Source organism: Oncorhynchus nerka, linkage group LG14, assembly GCF_034236695.1.
Source record: "Oncorhynchus nerka isolate Pitt River linkage group LG14, Oner_Uvic_2.0, whole genome shotgun sequence".
Taxonomy (NCBI): Eukaryota; Metazoa; Chordata; class Actinopteri; order Salmoniformes; family Salmonidae; genus Oncorhynchus; species Oncorhynchus nerka.
The window spans coordinates 94,996,263-95,021,383 of record NC_088409.1 but is presented as its reverse complement, the minus strand read 5'-3'; the positions used below and the strand labels follow the sequence as shown (position 1 = coordinate 95,021,383).

The 25,121-nt window shown below is 46.5% G+C and overlaps 1 protein-coding gene across 1 annotated transcript; it reads left to right on the top strand.

The window, feature by feature from the left end:
• Positions 1-13,069: 13,069 nt before the first annotated feature.
• Positions 13,070-24,277, top strand: LOC115125794 (extracellular calcium-sensing receptor-like). Its single transcript, XM_029655354.2, has 10 exons — positions 13,070-13,355; positions 13,616-13,858; positions 14,012-14,107; positions 14,274-14,589; positions 14,675-14,847; positions 14,997-15,227; positions 16,664-16,787; positions 17,636-17,829; positions 18,120-18,398; positions 18,507-24,277. The coding sequence occupies exons 1-10, from the start codon at positions 13,098-13,100 to the stop codon at positions 18,933-18,935; spliced, it is 2,343 nt and encodes a 780-aa protein (XP_029511214.2). The 5' UTR covers positions 13,070-13,097; the 3' UTR covers positions 18,936-24,277.
• Positions 24,278-25,121: the final 844 nt, after the last annotated feature.

The following is a 25,121-nucleotide window of genomic DNA, read 5'->3' as shown; positions in this document are numbered from 1 at the left end:
CTGACAACTGTTGCCCACTTCCTTAGTTGTTCTCTTCTCTGACAACTGTTGTTGTTCTAACCTCTCTGACAACTGTTGCCCACTTCCTTAGTTGTTCTAACCTCTCTGACAACTGTTGCCCACTTCCTTAGTTGTTCTAACCTCTCTGACAACTGTTGCCCACTTCCTTAGTTGTTCTAACCTCTCTGACAACTGTTGCCCACTTCCTTAGTTGTTCTAACCTCTCTGACAACTGTTGCCCACTTCCTTAGTTGTTCTAACCTCTCTGACAACTGTTGCCCACTTCCTTAGTTGTTCTAACCTCTCTGACAACTGTTGCCCACTTCCTTAGTTGTTCTAACCTCTCTGACAACTGTTGCCCACTTCCTTAGTTGTTCTAACACCTCTGACAACTGTTGCCCACTTCCTTAGTTGTTCTAACACCTCTGACAACTGTTGCCCACTTCCTTAGTTGTTCTAACCCCTCTGACAACTGTTGCCCACTTCCTTAGTTGTTCTTCCTTAGTTGTTCTAACACCCTCTGACAACTGTTGCCCACTTCCTTAGTTGTTCTAACCCCTCTGACAACTGTTGCCCACTTCCTTAGTTGTTCTAACACCTCTGACAACTGTTGCCCACTTCCTTAGTTGTTCTAACCCTCTGACAACTGTTGCCCACTTCCTTAGTTGTTCTAACCTCTTTGACAACTGTTGCCCACTTCCTTAGTTGTTCTAACACATCTGACAACTGTTGCCCACTTCCTTAGTTGTTCTAACACCTCTGACAACTGTTGCCCACTTCCTTAGTTGTTCTAACCTCTCTGACAACTGTTGTTGTTCACTTCTGACAACTGTTGCCCACTTCCTTAGTTGTTCTAACCCCTCTGACAACTGTTGCCCACTTCCTTAGTTGTTCTTCCTTAGTTGTTCTAACACCTCTGACAACTGTTGCCCACTTCCTTAGTTGTTCTAACACCTCTGACAACTGTTGCCCACTTCCTTAGTTGGTCTAACCTCTCTGACAACTGTTGCCCACTTCCTTAGTTGTTCTAACCTCTCTGTCAACTGTTGCCCACTTCCTTAGTTGTTCTAACCTCTCTGACAACTGTTGCCCACTTCCTTAGTTGTTCTAACCTCTCTGACAACTGTTGCCCACTTCCTTAGTTGTTCTAACCTCTCTGACAACTGTTGCCCACTACCTTAGTTGTTCTAACACCTCCCACAACTTCCTTAGTTCTCTGAGGATCTAACCTCAATCAAAGACAGCGTTATCTCACAACTGCTTGAGAATGTTAACATGAGTTGGTAACAACAGTCAAATGGGGAATAAAAAAAGCCAGGCAACATTGTTCACACTACGATTAATGGAGACAGACCATGGAATCCACTCCAGGCAAACATTGTTCTCCACCCCATTTTGAAATGTTATAATTCACACCTGGAAGAGAGGGGGGGTGGAGACAAGGACAGAGACAGGTGAAAAAGATCAGGGTGTGACAGAACCCTACCAGCTGACAACTACTGTAACATTTCCACCACATTGTGCCAAAGTCTTCATCATGTCACGCCCTGACCGTAGGGAGCTTTTTATTCTCTATGTTGGTTAGGTCGGGGTGTGACTAGGGTGGGTCATCTAGGTGATTATATTTCTATGTTGGTTAGGTCGGGGTGTGACTAGGGTGGATCATCTAGGTGATTATATTTCTATGTTGGTTAGGTCGGGGTGTGACTAGGGTGGGTCATCTAGGTGATTATATTTCTATTTTGGTTAGGTCGGGGTGTGACTAGGGTGGGTCATCTAGGTGATTATATTTCTATGTTGGCCTATTATGGTTCCCAATCAGAGGCAGCTGTTTATCGTTGTCTCTGATTGGGGATCATATTTAGGCAGCCATTTCCCCTTTGTGTGTTGTGGGATCTTGACTATGTATAGCTGTCTGTGAGCACTATTGTAGCTTCACGTTTCGTTTTGCGATTCATTGTTTTCTTTGAGTTTCACTTCATAATAAAGAGGACGGAACCGTACCACGCTGCATCTTGTTCCACTCATTATAACGATCGTGACACATCAGGCCCCTTTTGTAGTTACCTGACACGTGACACTGTGGTTGTCTGAGAGTTATTACAATGTTTGAGGTGAAGTCTGAAAATGCTCTGGCAGAATGAAAGGATATCGTCACAGGCGAAAATCTCATAATTCATTATGATGATACTGATATTTCCCGAGGGCTGTTTACCCAATGGCATGTTCCCGAAAGATGAGAGAGAATCCAAAATAGTCAGGACAGTGACTAACCACTACTCTGTACTGCTCACAGCATGGTACGCTGTTTCAGAGGGTTGGGTATGAATTACAATGTTCACGGGATAAATAAAGATCTATTTCAAGGGACTTTAATTTTGATGAATTTCTTATGAATGATACTTAGAAATCGGTGGAAAATCGTAGGAGCAGCCCCCTATCACAAGTTAGTGAGTTACAGTATTACTACATACTGTAGATAGTATATCCATCAATGTCAGGTTAACTGTCACCATATCTGTGTAGTGAATTACAGTATTACTACATACTGTAGATAGTATATCCATCAATGTCAGGTTAAACTCAGTCACCATATCTGTGTAGTGAGTTACAGTATTACCACATACTGTAGATAGTATATCCATCAATGTCAGGTTAAACTCAGTCACCATATCTGTGTAGTGAGTTACAGTATTACCACATACTGTAGATAGTATATCCATCAATGTCAGGTTAAACTCAGTCACCATATCTGTGTAGTGAGTTACAGTATTACTACATACTGTAGATAGTATATCCATCAATGTCAGGTTAACTCAGTCACCATATCTGTGTAGTGAGTTACAGTATTACTACATACTGTAGATAGTATATCCATCAATGTCAGGTTAAACTCATGACCTCCTCTAAAGTTGTTGTGTCAAATGTCATCCTTCTCTTCTATCTTCCTCCCTAACCTCCTCCATTTCTCCTTCAAGAGAAGTGCTCGCACTCTCGACTTATGGGAAGTCCCCCCCCCCAAAATGTAACTGATGGGAAGGGGGGGGGGGACTATCAGTAACCGTGGCAACCGCATCCTCACATCTGATGTTTTGGATGGGTATCACCAAATGTGTGCCGTGCACACACACACACATTTTTCACTTTAAAGGTACTCAATTACAGGTGGATCGAAGACCGTTTCAACTGTGAGATGAAGCAGTCAGACAGATCACACGGCATGATAGATTACTATACACACACACACACACACACACTCTCACACTGCTACAAAATCTATACTTTTAGCACATCAAGAAATTCACATTGTACATTCTTTTTTTTTACCTTTATTTAACTAGGCAAGTCAGTTAAGAACAAATTCTTATTTTCAATGACGGCCTAGGAACAGTGGGTTAACTGCCTGTTCAGGGGCAGAACGACAGATTTGTACCTTCTCAGCTCGGGGATTCGAACTTGCAACCTTTCGGTTACTAGTCCAACGCTCTAACCACTAGGCTACCCTGCCGCCCCAAGACAGAAAAAGACACAGTTTCCTTGGTACTTTGTCTTCTGTTAAGCTTCCTGTAGGAGGTGGGTACTTTCTCTTCTGTTATCTCCAATACCCCAGCTCCCATCCCCAAGATCCCAGCTCCCATTACCCAGGTCCATTCCTCAGAGCCCATTACTCAGCTCCCTTCCTCCAAACTTCAGCTCCCATCCTCCAGCTCCCCTCACTCACTCACCTACCCACCCACTCACTCACTCACTCACTCACTCACCCACTCACGCACCCACCCATCCACTCACTCAGTCACCCACTCACGCACCCACCCACCCACCCACCCACTCACTCACTCACTCAGTCACTCACTCACTCACTCACTCACTCACTCACTCACTCACTCACTCACTCACTCACTCCACTCACCCACCCATCCACTCACCCACTCACGCACCCACCCACCCACCCACTCACGCACCCACCCACCCACCCACTCACTCACCCACCCACCCACCCACCCACCCACCCACCCACCCACCCACTCACTCACCCATCCACTCACCCACTCACACACCCACCCACCCACCCACCCACTCATTCACTCACTCACTCACTCACCCACCCATCCACTCACTCACTCACTCACCCACTCACACACCCACCCACCCACCCACCCACCCACCCACCCACTCACTCACTCACCCATCCACCCACCCACTCACTCACTCACTCACTCACTCACCCACCCACTCACTCACTCACTCACTCACCCACCCACCCACCCACTCATTCACTCACTCACTCACCCACCCATCCACTCACTCACCCACTCACACACCCACCCACCCACCCCACCCACCCACTCACTCACCCATCCACTCACCCACTCACTCACTCACTCACTCACTCACTCACTCACTCACTCACTCACTCACTCACTCACTCACTCACTCACTCACTCACCCACCCACTCACTCACTCACTCACTCACTCACTCACCCACCCACTCACCCACCCACCCACCCACTCACCCACCCACCCACTCACTCACCCATCCACTCACCCACTCACACACCCACCCACCCACCCACCCACTCATTCACTCACTCACTCACTCACTCACCCACCCATCCCACCACTCACTCACTCACTCACTCACTCACTCACTCACTCACTCACTCACCACTCACTCACTCACTCACTCACTCACTCACCCACCCACCCACCCACCCACCCACCCCACCCCACCCACCCACTCACCACCCATCCACTCACCCACTCACACACCCCACCCACCCACCCACCCACTCATTCACTCACTCACTCACCCACCCACCCATCCACTCACTCACTCACTCACTCACTCACCCACTCACACACCCACCCTCCCATTACCCAGGTCCATTCCTCAGAGCCCATTACTCAGCTCCCTTCCTCCAAACTTCAGCTCCCATCCTCCAGCTCCCTCACTCACTCACCTACCCACCCACTCACTCACTCACTCACTCACTCACCACCCACCCACCCATCCACTCACTCAGTCACCCACTCACGCACCCACCCACCCACCCACCCACTCACTCACTCACTCAGTCACTCACTCACTCACTCACTCACTCACTCACTCACCCACCCATCCACTCACTCACTCACTCACTCACTCACTCACTCACCCACTCACGCACCCACCCACCCACCCACTCACTCACCCACCCACCCACCCACCCACTCACTCACCCATCCACTCACCCACTCACACACCCACCCACCCACCCACCCACTCATTCACTCACTCACTCACTCACCCACCCACCCACCCACCCACCCACCCACCCACCCACCCACCCACCCACTCACTCACTCACCCATCCACCCACCCACTCACTCACTCACTCACTCACCCACCCACTCACTCACCCACCCACTCACCCACCCACCCACCCACTCATTCACTCACTCACTCACCCACCCATCCACTCACTCACCCACTCACACACCCACCCACCCACCCACCCACCCACTCACTCACCCATCCACTCACCCACTCACTCACTCACTCACTCACTCACTCACTCACTCACTCACTCACTCACCCACCCACTCACTCACTCACCCACCCACTCACTCACCCACCCACCCACCCACTCACCCACCCACCCACCCACTCACTCACCCATCCACTCACCCACTCACACACCCACCCACCCACCCACCCACTCATTCACTCACTCACTCACTCACTCACCCACCCATCCACTCACTCACTCACTCACTCACCCACTCACACACCCACCCACCCACCCACCCACCCACTCACTCACTCACCCATCCACCCACCCACTCACTCACTCACTCACTCACCCACCCACTCACTCACCCACCCACTCACCCACCCACCCACCCACTCATTCACTCACTCACTCACCCACCCATCCACTCACTCACCCACTCACCCACCCACCCACCCACCCACCCACTCACTCACCCATCCACTCACCCACTCACTCACTCACTCACTCACTCACTCACTCACTCACTCACTCACTCACTCACTCACTCACCCACCCACGAACCACCCACCCACCCACTCACCCACCCACTCACTCACCCAACCACTCACCCATCCACCCACCCACTCACTCACTCACTCACCCACCTACTCACCCACCCACTCACCCAACCACTCACCCACCCACCCACCCACCCACTCACTCACTCACTCACTCACCCACCCACTCACCCACTCACTCACTCACTCACTCACTCACTCACTCACTCACTCACTCACTCACTCACTCACTCACTCACCACCCACCCACTCACTCACTCACTCACTCACCCACCCACTCACCCACCCACCCACTCACCCACCCACTCACTCACCCAACCACTCACCCACCCACCCACCCACTCACTCACTCACCCACCCACTCACCCAACCACTCACCCACCCACCCACCCACCCACTCAGTCACTCACTCACCCACCCACTCACCCACCCACTCACCCGGACGTACACACAAACACACACACACAGAGAATGACACGTGGAGAGTACACACACACACATCCCCATTGGCCTCATTTCGTATGAAATGGCTCTCGCAACTCTACAGGATACGTTCTCTACAAACACACATTAATTACAAAACACACAGGAAGGCCGACAGAGGGAGGCCAACAGAGGGAGGCCAACAGAGGGAGGCCAACAGAGGGAGGCCAACAGAGGGAGGCCAACAGAGGAAGGCCAACAAAGGGAGGCCAACAGAGGGAGGCCAACAGAGGGAGGCCAACAGAGGGAGGCCAACAGAGGGAGGCCAACAGAGGGAGGCCATGTGAAAAGTGAAGTAAATGCATGGCAGACAGACAGAAGTTAAAGTGTGTGTCTGACTGTATCAGGGATCACATCAAAACATAGACCCCTATGTTTTGTGAAAACAGAAAAGGGAGGATAGCTGTTTCCATAACAACCATTTGTCTGCTCCCAAGCTGTGAAAGACCCAGGGCTCCTCTTCAGATCTCGCCCCAGGAGCAGCACCTTTAGCCGGGGAGCATTCCCCTCCCTGTCCCCTGGGAGGCCTGGAGCTCCAACCCTAGCCCCAGTGAAGCCACAGACAGACAATGAGGCAGGTGAAGAGGAGCATAGAGACCTGTCTATGAACTATCATGGAAGTAAACTTCACAAGATGTGCAATTGAAGCTCCAATAGTCCTTTTGACTTTACAACTATGTGACTAATGGCCAGTTATATGTGACCGACCGGCTCAAATCGATCTTATCCTCTCTGGCGCAGGCGTGCTGCTAGCGACCCACCTCGACGACATCCGGTGAAATTGCAGAGCGCCAAATTCAAATTACAGAAATATAAAAATTAAACATTCATGAAAATACAAGTGTTATACATCGGTTAAAAGATGAACTTCTTGTTAATCCAGCCGCTTTGTCAGATTTCAAAAAGGCTTTAACGGCAAAAGCATAACATGCTATTATCTGAGGACAGCGCCCCACGTTCAAAAGCATTAAAAACGATTTTCCAACCAAGCAGATGAGTCACGAAAGTCAGAAATAGCAATAAAATTAATCACTTACCTTTGAAGATCTTCATGGTTGCAATCAGAAGGGTCCCAGTTACACAATAAATGTACCTTTTGTTCAATAAAGTCCCTCTTTATATCACAAAAACTCAGTTTTGTTGGCGCGTTTTGTTCAGCAATCCACTGGCTCAAAGGAGGTCAAAACATGCAGACGAATGCATCCTAATAGTACCGGTAAAGTTCGTCTAAACATGTCAAACGATGTTTATAACTAATCCTCAGGGTGCCAATTATCTAAATAATCGCTAATATTTCAACCGGACAATCGCGTATTCAATAGAAAGGAAAAAGCATGAAGGGCGCGCACACAGTCACGCTCGCAAACCAGTACTGTTTTGCAGAAAACAAGCCTGAAACCATGTCTAAAGACTGTTGACATCTAGTGGAAGCCATAGGAACTGCAATCTGGGCCCTAACCAATTACATAGTCAGTAGGCATTCAATGGAATACCACTCGCATCAAAAAAATCCACTTCATGGATGGATTTTCCTCAGGTTTTCGCCTGCCATATCAGTTCTGTTATACTCACAGACATTATTTTAACAGTTTTAGAAACTTCAGAGTGTTTTCTTTCCAATTCTACAAAGTATATGCATATCCAGCTTCTGGGCTTGAGTAACAGGCAGTTTACTTTGGGCACGTCATTCATCCGAATTTCCGAATACTGCCCCCTGTCACTAAAAAGTTATGTAGCAAAATTTGAAATGATGTTTTTTACATTTGATAAAAGTAGAGACTCAGAGCTACAAAATTGTATACCATACACTGCATTTTTGAGGAACAATGGGAAAGTAATTCTGCTTTGAAAGTTGATAAACTTGTAAACTCACTTTTGAGAAAATTACCTTTGAAGATTTGGGGTACCTACTGGAGAGCTCTTCTTTGTCTATACCCATTCAGCATCGTTCACACCCTCTTAAGCTTTAGGCCCACCCATCTCGTCTCTCTCTCGGAACATTCAGAGCGCACGCCTGACACTGGTCGATGATTTATTTACCTCTGGATATATTCAATGGGTGCGTTTGTAGATTCATCAGTTATTCTGCACTCTGGCATACTCTTAACTGAATTTATCAACGCACCCAAATGGTTACTTACATAGTGGTGTCTTTTGTTAAGACATGTAGCTCCTAGCTAACCAAATGTAAGATCATACACGTCCCATAACGTTACAACCATTTGTCTGCTCCCAAGCTGTGAAAGACCCAGGGCTCCTCTTCAGATCTCCCCCCAGGAGCAGCACCTTTAGCTGGGGAGCTAGCAAGCCAGCTAGCTAACGTTAGCTAGTTAAACAACAATGAACATAGTGCCATACCTGCATGAATCTGCTGGGAGCTAACCAACCAGGTTCAATGTTAGCTAGCTAACATTAGGCTCTAACTAGCCAAGCAAATAACTCTGGGATATGAATAATAACATCATACACCTAACGCTAACTAGGGAGCCAGCCAGATAAAGTTAGCTAGCTAGCTAACAGTACACTTTAGCTTAAGACACGTAGCTAGCTAGCTATGTAAATAACGTGTACGATAATATACGTCACGTAATGTTAGCTAGCGAGTCAGTCAGCTAATCTTAGCTAGTTAAACAACAATGAACACAGTGCCAACTCATGACATTACTACCCCTTGCATGAATCTGTTGGTAGTGGTAGCTAACCAACCAGGTTCAATTTTAGCTAGCTAACATTAGGCTCTTCCTAGCCAGGCAAACGGCTCTGGGATATGAATAATAACATCATACACGTAACATTAGCTAGCGAGCCAGTCAGCTAGCTAACATTAGGCTCTAACTAAGATTACAGAGAGAGGGAGAGGGAGAGTAGTGGAGAGAGGGAGAGGGAGAGTAGAGGAGGAGAATAGGGGAGAGAAGGAGAGGGAGAGTAGAGGAGGAGAATAGGGGAGAGAGGTAGAGTAGAGGAGGAGAATAGGGGAGAGAGGTAGAGTAGAGGAGGAGAATAGGGGAGAGAGGGAGAGTAGAGGAGGAGAATAGGGGAGAGAGGGAGAGTAGAGGAGGAGAATAGGGGAGAGAAGGAGAGGGAGAGTAGAGGAGGAGAATAGGGGAGAGAAGGAGAGGGAGAGTAGAGGAGGAGAATAGGGGAGAGAGGGAGAGTAGAGGATGAGAATAGGGGAGAGAGGGAGAGTAGAGGAGGACAATAGGGGAGAGAGGGAGAGGGAGAGGGAGAGTAGAGGAGGAGAATAGGGGAGAGAAGGAGAGGGAGAGTAGAGGAGGAGAATAGGGGAGAGGGGAGAGGGAGAGTAGAGGAGGAGAATAGGGGAGAGAAGGAGAGGGAGAGGGAGAGTAGAGGAGGAGAATAGGGGAGAGAGGGAGAGGGAGAGTAGAGGAGGAGAATAGGGAGAGAGGGAGAGTAGAGGAGGAGAATAGGGGAGAGAGGGAGAGGGAGAGTAGAGGAGGAGAATAGGGGAGAGAAGGAGAGGGAGAGGGAGAGTAGAGGAGGAGAATAGGGGAGAGAGGGAGAGGGAGAGGGAGAGTAGAGGAGGAGAATAGGGGAGAGAAGGAGAGGGAGAGGGAGAGTAGAGGAGGAGAATAGGGGAGAGAGGGAGAGGGAGAGTAGAGGAGGAGAATAGGGGAGAGAGGGAGAGTAGAGGAGGAGAATAGGGAAGAGACAGAGAGGGAGAGGGAGAGTAGAGGAGGAGAATAGGGGAGAGAGGGAGAGGGAGAGTAGAGGAGGACAATAGGGGAGCGAAGGAGAGGGAGAGTAGAGGAGGATAATAGGGGAGAGAGGGAGAGTAGAGGAGGAGAATAGGGGAGAGAGGGAGAGTAGAGGAGGAGAAAAGGGGAGAGAGGGAGAGTAGAGGAGGAGAAAAGGGGAGAGAGTGAGAGTAGAGGACGAGAATAGGGGAGAGAGAGAGCGGTAGAGCAGAAGAGCAGAATAGGGGGAGAGGGAGATGAACAGAATAGGGGAGAGTGGGAGAGTAGAGGGAGAGGAGCAGAATAGGGGAGAGTGGGAGAGTAGAAGAATAGGGGAGAGAGGGAGAGTAGAAGGAGAGGAACAGAATAGGGGAGAGAAGAAGAGTAGAGGGAGAGTATAGAATAGGGGAGAGAGGGTGAGGGAGAGTATAGAATAGGGGAGAGAGGGTGAGGGAGAGTATAGAATAGGGGAGAGAGGGTGAGGGAGAGTATAGAATAGGGGAGAGAGGGAGAGTAGAGAGAGAGGAACAGAATAGGGGAAGAAGAAGAGAAGAAGAGTAGAGGGAGAGGAACAGAATAGCGGAGAGAGGGTGAGGGAGAGTATAGAATAGGGGAGAGAGGGTGAGGGAGAGTATAGTATAGGGGAGAGGGTGAGGGAGAGTATAGAATAGGGAGAGAGGGGAGAGGGAGAGTATAGTATAGGGGAGAGAGGGTGAGGGAGAGTATAGAATAGGGGAGAGAGGGTGAGGGAGAGTATAGTATAGGGGAGAGAGGGTGAGGGAGAGTATAGAATAGGGGAGAGAGGGTGAGGGAGAGTATAGTATAGGGGAGAGAGGGTGAAGGAGAGTATAGAATTGAGGTGTAATTGGATGAGTAGGTGCTGATATAGTCTAGAAAATGATAGAGGATTCTCCTCAAAATGAAATATCTTTCTCTCTCTTGCCCCTGCCTTTCACAACAGACCTTTCCAGCACTCCATTCCTGTTGATGCAGCACTAGACTTCTACACACACACACACACACACACACACACACACACACACACACACACACACACACACCACACACACACACACACACACACACACACACACACACTAATCACCACATTTTCCTGTGTGTCAGGCTCAAACAGAACACAGACCCCATCTCAGTGGAATTACTCTTGATAAGTACTAGACAGAGAGAGGGAAAGAGAGAATGAACGAGAGAGAGCGAGAATAGGAGGAAATTATTTATGACCTCATGTTCTCAGCGACTGAGGTAATTAAAGTGATTAACTTCAGTGTCATAGTCATTCTTCAGTTACATGCAATTATCCCTCACAACAACCTGCTGTCATTGGTACAGCTCAGGGAAAACTGAGAGTTTAGGGAAGGAAAATGTATTTCTTTCTTCTCCCCCTCACTCACTAATTCACTCACTGACTCACTCACTCACTCTCTCTCTTTCTCTCTCTTTCTCTCACTCGCTCACTCGCTCGCTCACTCGCTCTCTCGCTCTCACTCTCTCTCTTTCTCTCTCTCTCTCTCTCTCTCTCTCTCTCTACACATCTCCTCTCCTACTACATTACCGTCAATAACATCACCCTCATAGGCTTTCTCCAATTATCCTCAATTACCTGTTCCCCAAGTTATCCTCCAATAACATGCCCCAATTAACCCCCTCCTGCCCCACCCGTCCCTACAAGCACCCCCTGGCGGCTGTGTGCCTGTTTTTTAGCCGGGGGCTCATTTCTCCCTATATCAGCATCTCCCCTTCTCTCCTCTTCCTCTCCCTCTTTCACTCTCTGCAGGAGATGTTAGACTGACAGACACTCATCCTCTCTGTCTGTCTCTCTCACCAGGATAAGGTTTACTGTTGATAGGTAGGGCAGAGATGGAACATGTTTTTTTGTGTGTCTATCACTGTTGTTTCACACAACTGTCTGGTTACAGGTGTCCATGGTGTATGGTGTATGGTGTATGGTGTATGGTGTATGGTGTATGGTGTATGGTGTATGGTGTATCTCTTCATTGCCTGCGTTTCTTTGTTCATGTCATTCTATCTACTCAGTGTTCTGTCTGGTTACAGGTGTCCATGGTGTATGGTGTATGGTGTATGGTGTATGGTGTATCTCTTCATTGCCTGCGTTTCTTTGTTCATGTCATTCTATCTACTCAGTGTTCTGTCTGGTTACAGGTGTCCATGGTGTATGGTGTATGGTGTATGGTGTATGGTGTATAGTGTATGGTGTATGGTGTATGGTGTATCTCTTCATTGCCTGCGTTTCTTTGTTCATGTCATTCTATCTACTCAGTGTTCTGTCTGGTTACAGGTGTCCATGGTGTATGGTGTATGGTGTATGGTGTATGGTGTATGGTGTATCTCTTCATTGCCTGCGTTTCTTTGTTCATGTCATTCTATCTACTCAGTGTTGTGTCTGTACGCTCTTGCTTTGATCTCTCTCCTCCAGGTGACGGACTTTCCCAGTCCTCGACCTTGTCTCTATCCAGGTGATGTGCCTCTGTGGCTGGCTGTGGCTGCTCTGCTGCCTCTCTATCCCTGGGTATGTCTGGGGTCAGTCTGGAGATGGAGGGGGGGCCTGTCGACTGATGGCTAACCCCATCTCGGGCAGTGTTTATCGGGCAGGAGATGTGGTCATTGGAGGCCTGTTCCCCGTCCATGTGGAAGCCCCTCTACCAGAGCAGGAGTTCCGGAGTATTGAGGGAAATGTGACATGTACAATGTACGCAACTCCGTGTGATGACAGCTTTGTGTCATTGTTTTCACATGTAAAGTGTTTTCAGTTACCTCCTCTCTACCTGTCTCTTCCCTTCCTCTATCGGTCAGGTTCAACCAGCGTGCTTACCGCTGGCTCCAGACTATGATCTTTGCGGTGGAGGAGATTAACCGCGACCCAGCCCTCCTTCCTAACCTCACCCTGGGGTTCCTGGCTGCTGACACATGCCTGGCAGAGGGTACCACTCTGGGGGCAGCCCTAGCCATGGTGACCGGCCAGGAGGCCTCTGTGGTGGGCACAGAGTGTGGAGCAACCCCTGAGGTGCCCGTCATCATCGGTGATGCCCGCTCCTCAGCCTCCATCGTGGTGGCACAGACCCTCGGACCGTTTGAGTTACCCATGGTGAGGCATGGGGTTGGACTACAGACTGGGATGGAAAGATTACATTCAAATATCTATCTAAATGACTTTCTTACAGATTACATTCAAATATCTATCTAAATTACTTTCTTACAGATTACACTCGAATATATTTCTAGATAATGCTTACACATTCAATTAAATATCTATCTTGATGACTCTATGTTCACGTTTCCTCTCCTTCTGCTCTGAGTGTTACAAATTCTTATTCTCCCTGACTCTCTCTCTCTGTTCTCTCCCAGGTGAGTTATTTTGCCTCCTGTGCCTGTTTGAGTGACAACTGGAGGTACCCATCGTTCTTCCGTACGATACCCAGCGATGCCTTCCAGGCTCGGGGCATGGCCAGGCTGCTGCATCAGCTGGGCTGGGAGTGGGTGGGGCTGGTGTCAGGGGATGATGACTATGGAAAGTTTGGGGTTCAGATGCTTCTCCAAGATCTCCAAGGATCTGGGGTTTGTGTCGCCTACGCAGAGGTCATCCCCAAGGTACGACCTCACTCTGATGATCTGACAATAGACTCTCTCTTTCTGTCTCTCTTTAACTCTGCTTCGCCCTCTCTCCATGAATATAAAATAGAAACACTCTCTCTGATTTTCTCTGACTCTCTTCCCTCTCTCTCACTGATGGTCATCCCCAAGGTACCATCTCAGAGACGGATGAAGTACATCGTGGACACCATCAGAGGATCTACTGCCAGAGTGGTGGTGACATTCGCCATCGCTCAGGATGCACGGGTAATCAGTTACTGGTCAGAGTATTGTTAAGTATTTGTTACACAACTGTAGCAGAGTGTTTTTGTCCTACCATGTCTTGATGCCCTTTATAGACAGGTATTTTCTTATTGATAATCATGTACTTCAACTTGACTATCTTGATCTTTTTAACCGTCTCATTCTTCAGGCCCTGATGGAAGAGGTTGTCCGTCAGAACATAACAGACAGGCAGTGGATCGCCTCGGAAGCCTGGGTCACCTACTCTACTCTCTCTTCCCCCAAAAACCTGCCCTCTCTTGCCGGGACTATTGGATTTGCCCTGAAGAAAGCTGTCATTCCCAGCCTGGGGCCTTTCCTAACACGCCTCCGTCCTGATGGGGAATACCAGAAATCCGACCCCTTCCTGAGGGAATTGTGGGAGGAGATTTTTGGGTGTTCTCTGGGGATTGACCTCAGCATGACCCCGTCGTCCCGGCGACAGTGTACTGGTTCAGAGGTCATAGGTGAGGGAAAGTTTACAACTAATGTGTTTTATGTGTCCTGATCCATTCCCGATGTTGTCTCAGTAAAATAAAGTGTCAATCCTAGGTGAGGGGGAGAGCCAGTATGCTGACGTGTCTCAGCTGAGAGCCAGCTACAATGTGTACAAGGCTGTTTACGCCATCGCCCACGCCATTCAGGACATGGTGGCCTGTCCACCAGGGGAGGGACCCTTTAATAGTGGACAGTGCCCTGATATCAGGAAGCTTCAGCCCAGCCAGGTGACAATTCCATGTTGATCTGTTTTCAGGTTAACAACTCTAACGTTTCCAGTCAATGGAAACACTTTATAAGTGTTGAGCACTAAAAGCCCAAAGCAACCACTGGTTCTAACTCTTAATCCTGTTTCAATAAACCTTTTGTCTTTGAGATTGCTCATTATCTGAGGAGAGTGAACTTCAGTACTCCTGTGGGGGATTTGATCCACTTCGACATGAATGGTAATCCGCCTGCCTCTTATGACATCATCAACTGGCATGTGACCCACGAGGAGACAGCAGAGTTTGTCCAAGTAGGCCATTTTCTGTCTTCAGTGGGCGTGGACGACCAGTTTCACATCAATATGGAGAAGGTGGTGTGGGGAGGGGGCAGCAGAGATGAGGTGAGTACCACTTAGCTTGGTTTCTCTGAAGCAGAGAGGAGTGTGTGTGTGTGTGTGTGTGTGTGTGTGTGTGTGTGTGTGTGTGTGTGTGTGTGTGTGTGTGTGTGTGTGTGTGTGTGTGTGTGTGTGTGTGTGTGTGTGTGTGTGTGTGTGTGTGTGTGTGTGTGTGTGTTAGAGAAAGAGACTTGTTTAGCGTGTCACCCCGAGGCAGACATACAGCAAAGAGAAAGAGAAAAAAAAAATTACAGGTGAAAGTTAGTTCAGACAGGAAGCTCTGTCATCAATATGATACTGAATGTTAGTTCAGACAGGAAGCTCTGTCATCAATATGATACTGAATGTTAGTTCAGACAGGAAGCTCTGTCATCAATATGATACTGAATGTTAGTTCAGACAGGAAGCTCTGTCATCAATATGATACTGAATGTTAGTTCAGACAGGAAGCTCTGTCATCAATATGATACTGAATGTTAGTTCAGACAGGAAGCTCTGTCATCAATATGATACTGAATGTTATTTCAGACAGGAAGCTCTGTCATCAATATGATACTGAATGTTAGTTCAGACAGGAAGCTCTGTCATCAATATGATACTGAATGTTAGTTCAGACAGGAAGCTCTGTCATCAATATGATACTGAATGTTAGTTCAGACAGGAAGCTCTGTCATCAATATGATACTGAATGTTAGTTCAGACAGGAAGCTCTGTCATCAATATGATACTGAATGTTAGTTCAGACAGGAAGCTCTGTCATCAATATGATACTGAATGTTAGTTCAGACAGGAAGCTCTGTCATCAATATGATACTGAATGTTAGGTCAGACAGGAAGCTCTGTCATCAATATGACACTGAATGTTAGTTCAGACAGGAAGCTCTGTCATCAATATGATACTGAATGTTAGGTCAGACAGGAAGCTCTGTCATCAATATGATACTGAATGTTAGGTCAGACAGGAAGCTCTGTCATCAATATGATACTGAATGTTAGGTCAGACAGGAAGCTCTGTCATCAATATGATACTTAATGTTAGGTCAGACAGGAAGCTCTGTCATCAATATGATACTGAATGTTAGGTCAGACAGGAAGCTCTGTCATCAATATGATACTGAATGTTAGGTCAGACAGGAAGCTCTGTCATCAATATGATACTGAATGTTAGGTCAGACAGGAAGCTCTGTCATCAACATGATACTGAATGTGAGATATTTGTGTGGTCAGATTCCTCACCTAGTCCCCAGAGGGGCCCAGCAAACCTGCCTCTGTGTGTGTGTGTGTGTGTGTGTGTGTGTGTGTGTGTGTGTGTGTGTGTGTGTGTGTGTGTGTGTGTGTGTGTGTGTGTGTGTGTGTGTGTGTGTGTGTGTGTGTGTGTGTGTAATAATGGTGATAATAATGATCATGATGATGATGACTGCGTCCTCCCCACCGTCTGGTAGGTCCCTGTGTCTATATGCAGTGCTGCCTGTCCCCCTGGTACCAGACATGCGGTACAGAAGGGGAGACCCGTTTGCTGCTTCGACTGTCTGTCCTGCGCTGAGGGAGAGATCAGCAACACAACAGGTCATCTATCAACTTTTCTCATTCCATTTCATATTTGACTGGTCCTGATTCTGACTGGTCCTGATTCTGACTGGTCCTGATTCTGACCGGCCCTGAGTCTGACTGGTCCCCATTCGTATCTGGTCCTGATTCTGACTGTTCCTGATTGTGAATGGTCCTGGTTCTGACTGGTCCTGATTCTGACTGGTCCTGATTCTGTCTGGTTCTGACTGGTCCTGATTCTGACTGGTCCTGGTTCTGACTGGTCCTGATTCTGACCTGACTGGTTCTGACTGTTCCTAATTCTGACTGGTCCTGATTCTGACTGGTCCTTGTTCTGACTGGTCCTGATTTTGACTGGTCCTGATCCTGACTGGTTATGATTCTGACTGGTCCGGATCCTGACTGGTCCTGATTCTGACTGGTCTTGATTCTGACTGGTCCTGATCCTGACCGGTCCTGATTTTGACTGGTCCTGATTCTGAATGGTCCTGGTCCTGACTAGTCCTGGTTCTGACTGGTCCTGGTCCTGACTGGTCCGGGTCCTGACTGGTCCTGGTTCTGACTGAGTCTGATTCTGACTGGTCCGGGTCCTGACTGGTCCTGGTTCTGACTGATTCTGACTGGTCCTGGTTCTGACTGGTCTTGGTTCTGACTGGTTCTGATTCTGACTGGTTCTGATTCTGACTGGTCCTGGTTCTGACTGATCCTGGTCCTGACTGGTCCTGGTCCTGACTGGTCCTCATTCTGACTGGTTCTGACCTGCACTGGTTCTGACTGGTCCTGGTTCTGACTGGTCTTGGTTCTGACTGGTTCTGATTCTGACTGGTTCTGATTCTGACTCTTGATTTCTGTTCCTTCTCTGTCAGGGTCAGTTGAGTGTATCAGGTGTCCAGAGCGGTTCTGGTCCAACCCAGATCATACGGCCTGCGTCCCACAGCTGGTGGACTTCCTCTCCTACAGCGACACCATGGGCGTCATCCTGTCCGTCATCTCAGTTTCCGGGGCAACGCTCACAGCTGGTGCCCTGGCCACCTTCTTCTACCACCGCCATACTCCCCTGGTGAGTTGAATTATGTGATCATAGAAATACAATGAATAGAACGGGTGTCCCCATTCAAGTCAATGATGGCATAACGGATGGACTGGCAGGCATTTTGAGTGTTCCCGAATTCAGGAAGTAAAAGCTGGAAGTGTACCCTTCAAACTGTGCTATTATTTGTTGAGTCAACTCTACTGATATTGCAAAAAATACATTCCATTGCATGAGAGACATCAGTTCGTACGCTGTCACATAAGGACGAGATTTATGACGTCACTCTGTCTAAATTATCATTCTCTGTCTCGTTCCAGGTGAAAGCCAACAACTCTGAGCTCAGCTTCCTGCTCCTGCTGTCACTCAAACTTTGCTTCCTGTGTGCACTGGTTTTCATTGGCTGGCCGAAGCCATGGACTTGCATGCTGAGACACACCCTGTTTGGTGTAAGCTTTGTGTTCTGCATCTCCTGTCTGCTCAGCAGGACTGTGGTGGTGCTGGTGGCCTTCAGGGCCACTCTGCCTGGAGAGAACCTGATGAGATACTTCAGCCCAGCTCAGCAAAGGATGGGCATCTCCATCTGCACACTCATCCAGGTGAACATCTAGTTTTTACTATTGGAATGTATTTATTTCCTTCACTGACCGTATTCTGTTGTTATGGTGACTGTGCTTTTTCCTTCCAAACCCCTTTCCCTTCCACAGGTGCTGATCTGTGTGCTGTGGCTGGCCCTATCTCCACCCCGGCCGGCTGAGAGGGGGAACAGAGAGGGTCGGGGGCCGAGGGTGGTCCTGGAGTGTGACGTGGGCTCTGTGGTCGGCTTCTCTCTGGTGCTGGGCTACATTGGCTTGCTGGCCTCTCTCTGTCTCCTCTTAGCCTTCCTGGCCAGGAAACTCCCTGACAACTTCAACGAGGCCAAGTTCATCACCTTCAGCATGCTGATCTTCTGTGCTGTATGGATCTCCTTCGTCCCTGCCTACGTCAGCTCTCCTGGGAAGTACACTGTAGCTGTGGAGATATTCGCCATCTTAGCATCCAGCTTTGGGCTGCTGTTCTGTCTGTTTGCTCCAAAGTGTTTCATCATCCTCCTGAGACCAGAGAGAAACACCAAGAAACACATCATGTCCAAATAGAAACCACCAAGAAACACATGAGTTCCAATTAGAAACCACCAAGAAACACATGATGTCCAATTAGAAACCACCAAGAAACACATGATGTCCAATTAGAAACCACCAAGAAACACATGATGGACAATTAGAAACCACCAAGAAACACATGATGTCCAATTAGAAACCACCAAGAAACACATGATGTCCAATTAGAAACCACCAAGAAACACATGATGTCCAATTAGAAACCACCAAGAAACACATGATGTCCAATTAGAAACCACCAAGAAACACATGATGGACAATTAGAAACCACCAAGAAACACATGATGTCCAATTAGAAACCACCAAGAAACACATGATGTCCAATTAGAAACCACCAAGAAACACATGATGTCCAATTAGAAACCACCAAGAAACACATGATGTCCAATTAGAAACCACCAAGAAACACATGATGGACAATTAGAAACCACCAAGAAACACATGATGTCCAATCAGAAACCACCAAGAAACACATGATGTCCAATTAGAAACCACCAAGAAACACATGATGGACAATTAGAAACCACCAAGAAACACATGATGTCCAATTAGAAACCACCAAGAAACACATGATGTCCAATTAGAAACCACCAAGAAACACATGATGTCCAATTAGAAACCACCAAGAAACACATGATGTCCAATTAGAAACCACCAAGAAACACATGATGGACAATTAGAAACCACCAAGAAACACATGATGGACAATTAGAAACCACCAAGAAACACATGATGTCCAATTAGAAACCACCAAGAAACACGAGGGACAAATGTGAAATGACACATACTCATTTCATGATTTAAGGATTGTAGAATGTCCATTCTGTTTGAAAACATACATTTCCTGGTAAACTTTCACCATATTACCTTGTTAATACCAACAGTTGAAGTCAGAAGTTTACATACACCTTAGCCAAATGCATTTAAACTCAGTTTTTCACAATTCCTGACATTTAATCCTTGTAAAAATTCCCTGTGTTCGGTCAGTTAGGATCACCACTTTATTTTAAGAATGTGAAATCTCAGAGTAATCGTAGAGAATGATATATTTCAGCTTTTATTTCTTTCATCACATTCCCAGTGGGTCAGAAGTTTACATACACTCAATTAGTATTTTTAGCATTGCCTTTAAATTGTTTAACTTGGATCAAACGTTTTGGGTAGCCTTCCACAAGCTTCCCACAATAAGTTGGGTGAATTTTGGCCCATTGATCTTGACAGAGCTGGTGTAATTGAGATCGGTTCGTAGGCCTCCCTGCTCACACACACTTTTTCAGTTTTGCCCACAAATGTTCTATAGGATTGAGGTCAGGGCTTTGTAATGGCCACTCCAATACCTTGACTTTTTTGTTCTTGAGCCATTTTGCCACAACTTTGGAAGTATGCTTGGGGTCATTGTCCATTTTGAAAACCCATTTGCGACCAAGCTTTAACTTCCTGTGCAGTTGCAAACTGGCTTTTTTCTGGCGGTTTTGGAGCAGTGGCTTTTTCCTTGCCCAATAGGCCTTCAGGTTATGTCGATATAGGACTCATTTTACTGTGGATATAGATACTTTTGTACCTGTTTCCTCCAGCATCTTCACAAGGTCCTTTGCTGTTCTGGGATTAATTTGCACTTTTCGCACCAAAGTACGTTCATCTCTAGGATTCAGAACGCGTCTCCTTCCTGAGCTGTATGACGGCTGCGTGGTCCCATGGTGTTTATACTTGCGTACTATTGTTTGTACAGATGAGTGTGGTACCTTCAGGCATTTGGAAATGGATCCCAAGGATGTTCCAGACTTGTGGAGGTCTACAATTGTTTTTCTGAGGTCTGGGCGGATTTCTTTTGATTTTCCCATTGATGTTAAGCAAAGAGATACTGAGTTTGAAGATAGGCCTTGAAATACATCCACAGGTACATCTCCAATTGACTCAAATGATGTCAATTAGCAATGTCAATTATCAGAAGCTCCTAAAGCTATGACATCCTTTTCTGGAATTTTCCAAGCTGTTTAAAGGCACAGTCAAATTATGTATGTAAACTTCTGACCAGCTGGAATTGTGATACAGTGAATTATAAATTAAATAATCTGTCTGTAAACAATTGTTGGAAAAATGACTTGTGTCATGCACAAAGTATATGTCCTAACCGACTCGCCAAAACTATAGTTTCTTAACATGACATTTGTGGAGAAAAAATAGTTTTAATAACTCCAACCTAAGTGTACGTAAACTTCTAACTTCAACTGTATAGTCATATAATGTGTATGTCTATATAAACTCAACAATACCATTAACGATTACGTCAACTCATGGTGGAAGAGATTCCTTCCTCATCCAGTGTGCGTGTGTGTGTTTGTGCCTCATCGTACACTGAAATGCAAACAGGCATATTCCACTGTTTGCTTACCCACGGTGGGAACCTCTCCTCTCCCCATATCTCCTTCCTAAAATCAAATCGAAATTAAATGTGTCACATGCTTGTTAAACAACAGGTGTAGACTACCAGTGAAATGCTGACGGGACCTCTTTCATATTATACTGTATTTGGTGAGGAATAAATACACAGTGAAAATAAATAACAGCAAGGAGTTGGGCTGTTGTGATGTACCACAAGGAGTAGGGCTGTTATGATGTACCACAAGGAGTAGGGCTGTTATGATGTACCACAAGGAGTAGGGCTGTTATGATGTACCACAAGGAGTAGGGCTGTTGTGACGTACCACAAGGAGTAGGGCTGTTGTGACGTACCACAAGGAGTAGGGCTGTTATGATGTACCACAAGGAGTAGGGCTGTTATGATGTACCACAAGGAGTATGGCTGTTATGATGTACCACAAGGAGTTGGGCTGTTGTGATGTACCACAAGGAGTTGGGCTGTTATGATGTACCACAAGGAGTAGGGCTGTTGTGGTGTACCACAAGGACTACGGCTGTTGTGATGTACCACAAGGAGTAGGGCTGTTATGATGTACCACAAGGAGTAGGGCTGTTGTGACGTACCACAAGGAGTAGGGCTGTTATGATGTACCACAAGGAGTAGGGCTGTTATGATGTACCACAAGGAGTAGGGCTGTTGTGACGTACCACAAGGAGTAGGGCTGTTATGATGTACCACAAGGAGTACGGCTGTTATGATGTACCACAAGGAGTTGGGCTGTTGTGATGTACCACAAGGAGTTGGGCTGTTATGATGTACAACAAGGAGTTGGGCTGTTGTGATGTACCACAAGGAGTAGGGCTGTTATGATGTACAACAAGGAGTAGGGCTGTTATGATGTACCACAAGGAGTAGGGCTGTTGTGGTGTACCACAAGGACTACGGCTGTTGTGATGTACCACAAGGAGTAGGGCTGTTGTGCTGAACAATAAGGAGTAGGGCTGTTGTGATGTACAACAAGGACTACGGCTGTTATACTGTACCACAAGGAGAATAGCCGTTATGCTGTACAATAAGGAGTAGGGGTGTTATGCTGAACAACAAGGAGTAGGTGTGTTATTTTAGTCAGTTAAGAACAAATTCTTATTTACAATGGCTGCCTAACCCGCCAAAACCCGGACGACGCTGGGCCAATTGTTCGCCACCCTATGGGACTCCCAATCATGGCCGGATGTAATACAGCCTGGATTTCAAACCAGGGACTGTAGTGATGCCTCTTGCACTGAGATGCAGTACCTTAGACCGCTGCTCCACTCAGGAGCAGAACAATAGGGAGTTGGGCTGTTATGCTGCATTCAGATTGCTCGAGCTAGATGCTAGACAGCAAACTGGATGTCATTGTTTTCATTGATAGAACGAAGGTGAATGCGGTCAGCCGTCATGGTATACGGTATTTGCCGCCAGAGTTCAGATAGTTCAGATACTTTTCCATCTTCCCATTGTTTTTACCGGATGTGGATTTTTTTTAACCTGAAATAAACATAGTAAAGCATACCGTCCTTCTGGCTTGCTTTTAACTTCACCTACTTTCTTGCTTTCTTGCTTGTCAAATTCCATATGACCGTTGAATGACTGTCGAGTCATGGTAACTAGGCTTCTCCAAAACTGTGCTCTGTTGTCGCTGATGGTCATTAGTAGCCTACCAAACTTGCTAATGACCTGGTACTCTATAGTCCCTCTAATCACTCTTGACATCATTGCAAAAGCAATTGAAAATCAAATCAAGCACTTCATGAGAGCCCTGGCAATCAGAGATTGAGTGGAACAGTTGCGCATCGAGAGCTCCTCATAGCTGATTGTTCCATTGAATGAAATAATTGTTCCTAGAAGCTCATGTTGCACAACATTTCAATAGACTGTGCAATTGCATGAGAAAACAGAGTTTTGATGGCCTCTATTAAAAAAGAGGAGTATCCCATCAGATTTCTATAAGCTAGGACTACTATATTTATTCTTCAATGTTAACTTCTTATGGTATAGGCGACGCTTGCTTGCCAAAAACCAGGGAAAATGCAGCGCTGCAAATTCAAATAAAAATGATAAATAAAACGATCATTAAATCACACATGTAAGATACTCAATTAATGCTACACTCGTTGTGAATCCAGCCAACATGTCAGATTCTTAAAGGCTTTTCGGCGAAACCATAAGAAGCTATTATCTGATGATAGCACAACGGTAAACAAAGAGGGTAGCATATTTCAACCCTGCAGGCGCTACACTAAACTACACTAGTCTCTATGGGGGTGCCACAGGGTTCAATTCTTGGACCGACTCTCTTCTCTGTATACATCAATGAGGTTGCTCTTGCTGCTGGTGAGTCTCTGATCCACCTCTACGCAGACGACACCATTCTGTATACTTCTGGCCCTTCTTTGGACACTGTGTTAACAACCCTCCAGGCAAGCTTCAATGCCATACAACTCTCCTTCCGTGGCCTCCAATTGCTCTTGAATACAAGTAAAACTAAATGCATGCTCTTCAACCGATCGCTACCTGCACTTGCCCGCCTGTCCAACATCACTACTCTGGACGGCTCTGACTTAGAATACGTGGACAACTACAAATACTTAGGTCTCTGGTTAGACTGTAAACTCTCCTTCCAGACCCATATCAAACATCTCCAATCCAAAGTTAAATCTAGAATTTAATTTTATTTATTTATTTATTTTGCTCCTTTGCAACCCATTATTTTTTATTTCTACTTTGCACATTCTTCCACTGCAAATCTACCATTCCAGTGTTTTACTTGCTATATTGTATTTACTTTGCCACCATGGCCTTTTTTTGCCTTTACCTCCCTTATCTCACCTCATTTGCTCACATCATATATAGACTTGTTTATACTGTATTATTGACTGTATGTTTGTTTTACTCCATGTGTAACTCTGTGTCATTGTATGTGTCGAACTGCTTTGCTTTATCTTGGCCAGGTCGCAGTTGTAAATGAGAACTTGTTCTCAACTTGCCTACCTGGTTAAATAAAGGTTAAATAAAATAAATAAAAAACTAAACACAGAAATAAAATATAAAACATGCATTACCTTTGACAAGCTTCTTTTGTTGGCACTCCAATATGTCCCATAAACATCACAATTGGTCCTTTTGTTCGATTAACTCCGTCCATATATCCAAAATGTCAATTTATTTGGCGCGTTTGATCCAGAAAAAAACAGCTTCCAAATTGCCCAACGTCACTACAAAATATTTCAAAAGTTGCCTGTAAACTTTGCCAAAATATTTCAAACTAGTTTGTAATACATCTTTAGGTATTTTTAAACGTTAATAATCGATCAAATTGAAGACGGGTCTATCAGTCTTCAATACAGGAAGACAACAAACCAAGCTACTTTTCAAGTCTTGCGCAGCTCTCAACAGTGTTACGCAGTTCCTAGTTGGCCCTACTTCTTCATTGCACAAAGGAATAACCTCAACCAAATTCCAAAGACTGGTGACACCCAGTGGAAGCGGTAGGAATAGAAAACAAGTTCCTAAGAAATGTCGTTTGCAAATGAGAATTCAGTGAAAAAATCTGAACGGTTAGTCCTCTGGGTTTTGCCTGCTACATAAGTTCTATTATACTCACATACATGATTCAAACAGTTTTAGAAATGTCAGAGTGTTGTCTATCCAGATCTACCAATAATATGCATATATTATATTCTTGGCATGAGTAGCAGGAAGTTTAAATTGGGCACGCTATTTATCCAAAAGTGAAAATGCTATCCCCTATACCTTAA

Excerpts from the sequence above, each read along its gene's own strand:
- LOC115125794 (XM_029655354.2), top strand. The coding sequence starts at position 13,098 with ATGATCTTTGCGGTGGAGGAGATTAACCGCGACCCAGCCCTCCTTCCT. Across the intron at positions 14,848-14,996 it reads GGAAGCTTCAGCCCAGCCAG|ATTGCTCATTATCTGAGGAG; the intron begins GTGACAATTCCA and ends TTTGTCTTTGAG. Across the intron at positions 16,788-17,635 it reads AGAGATCAGCAACACAACAG|GGTCAGTTGAGTGTATCAGG; the intron begins GTCATCTATCAA and ends CTTCTCTGTCAG.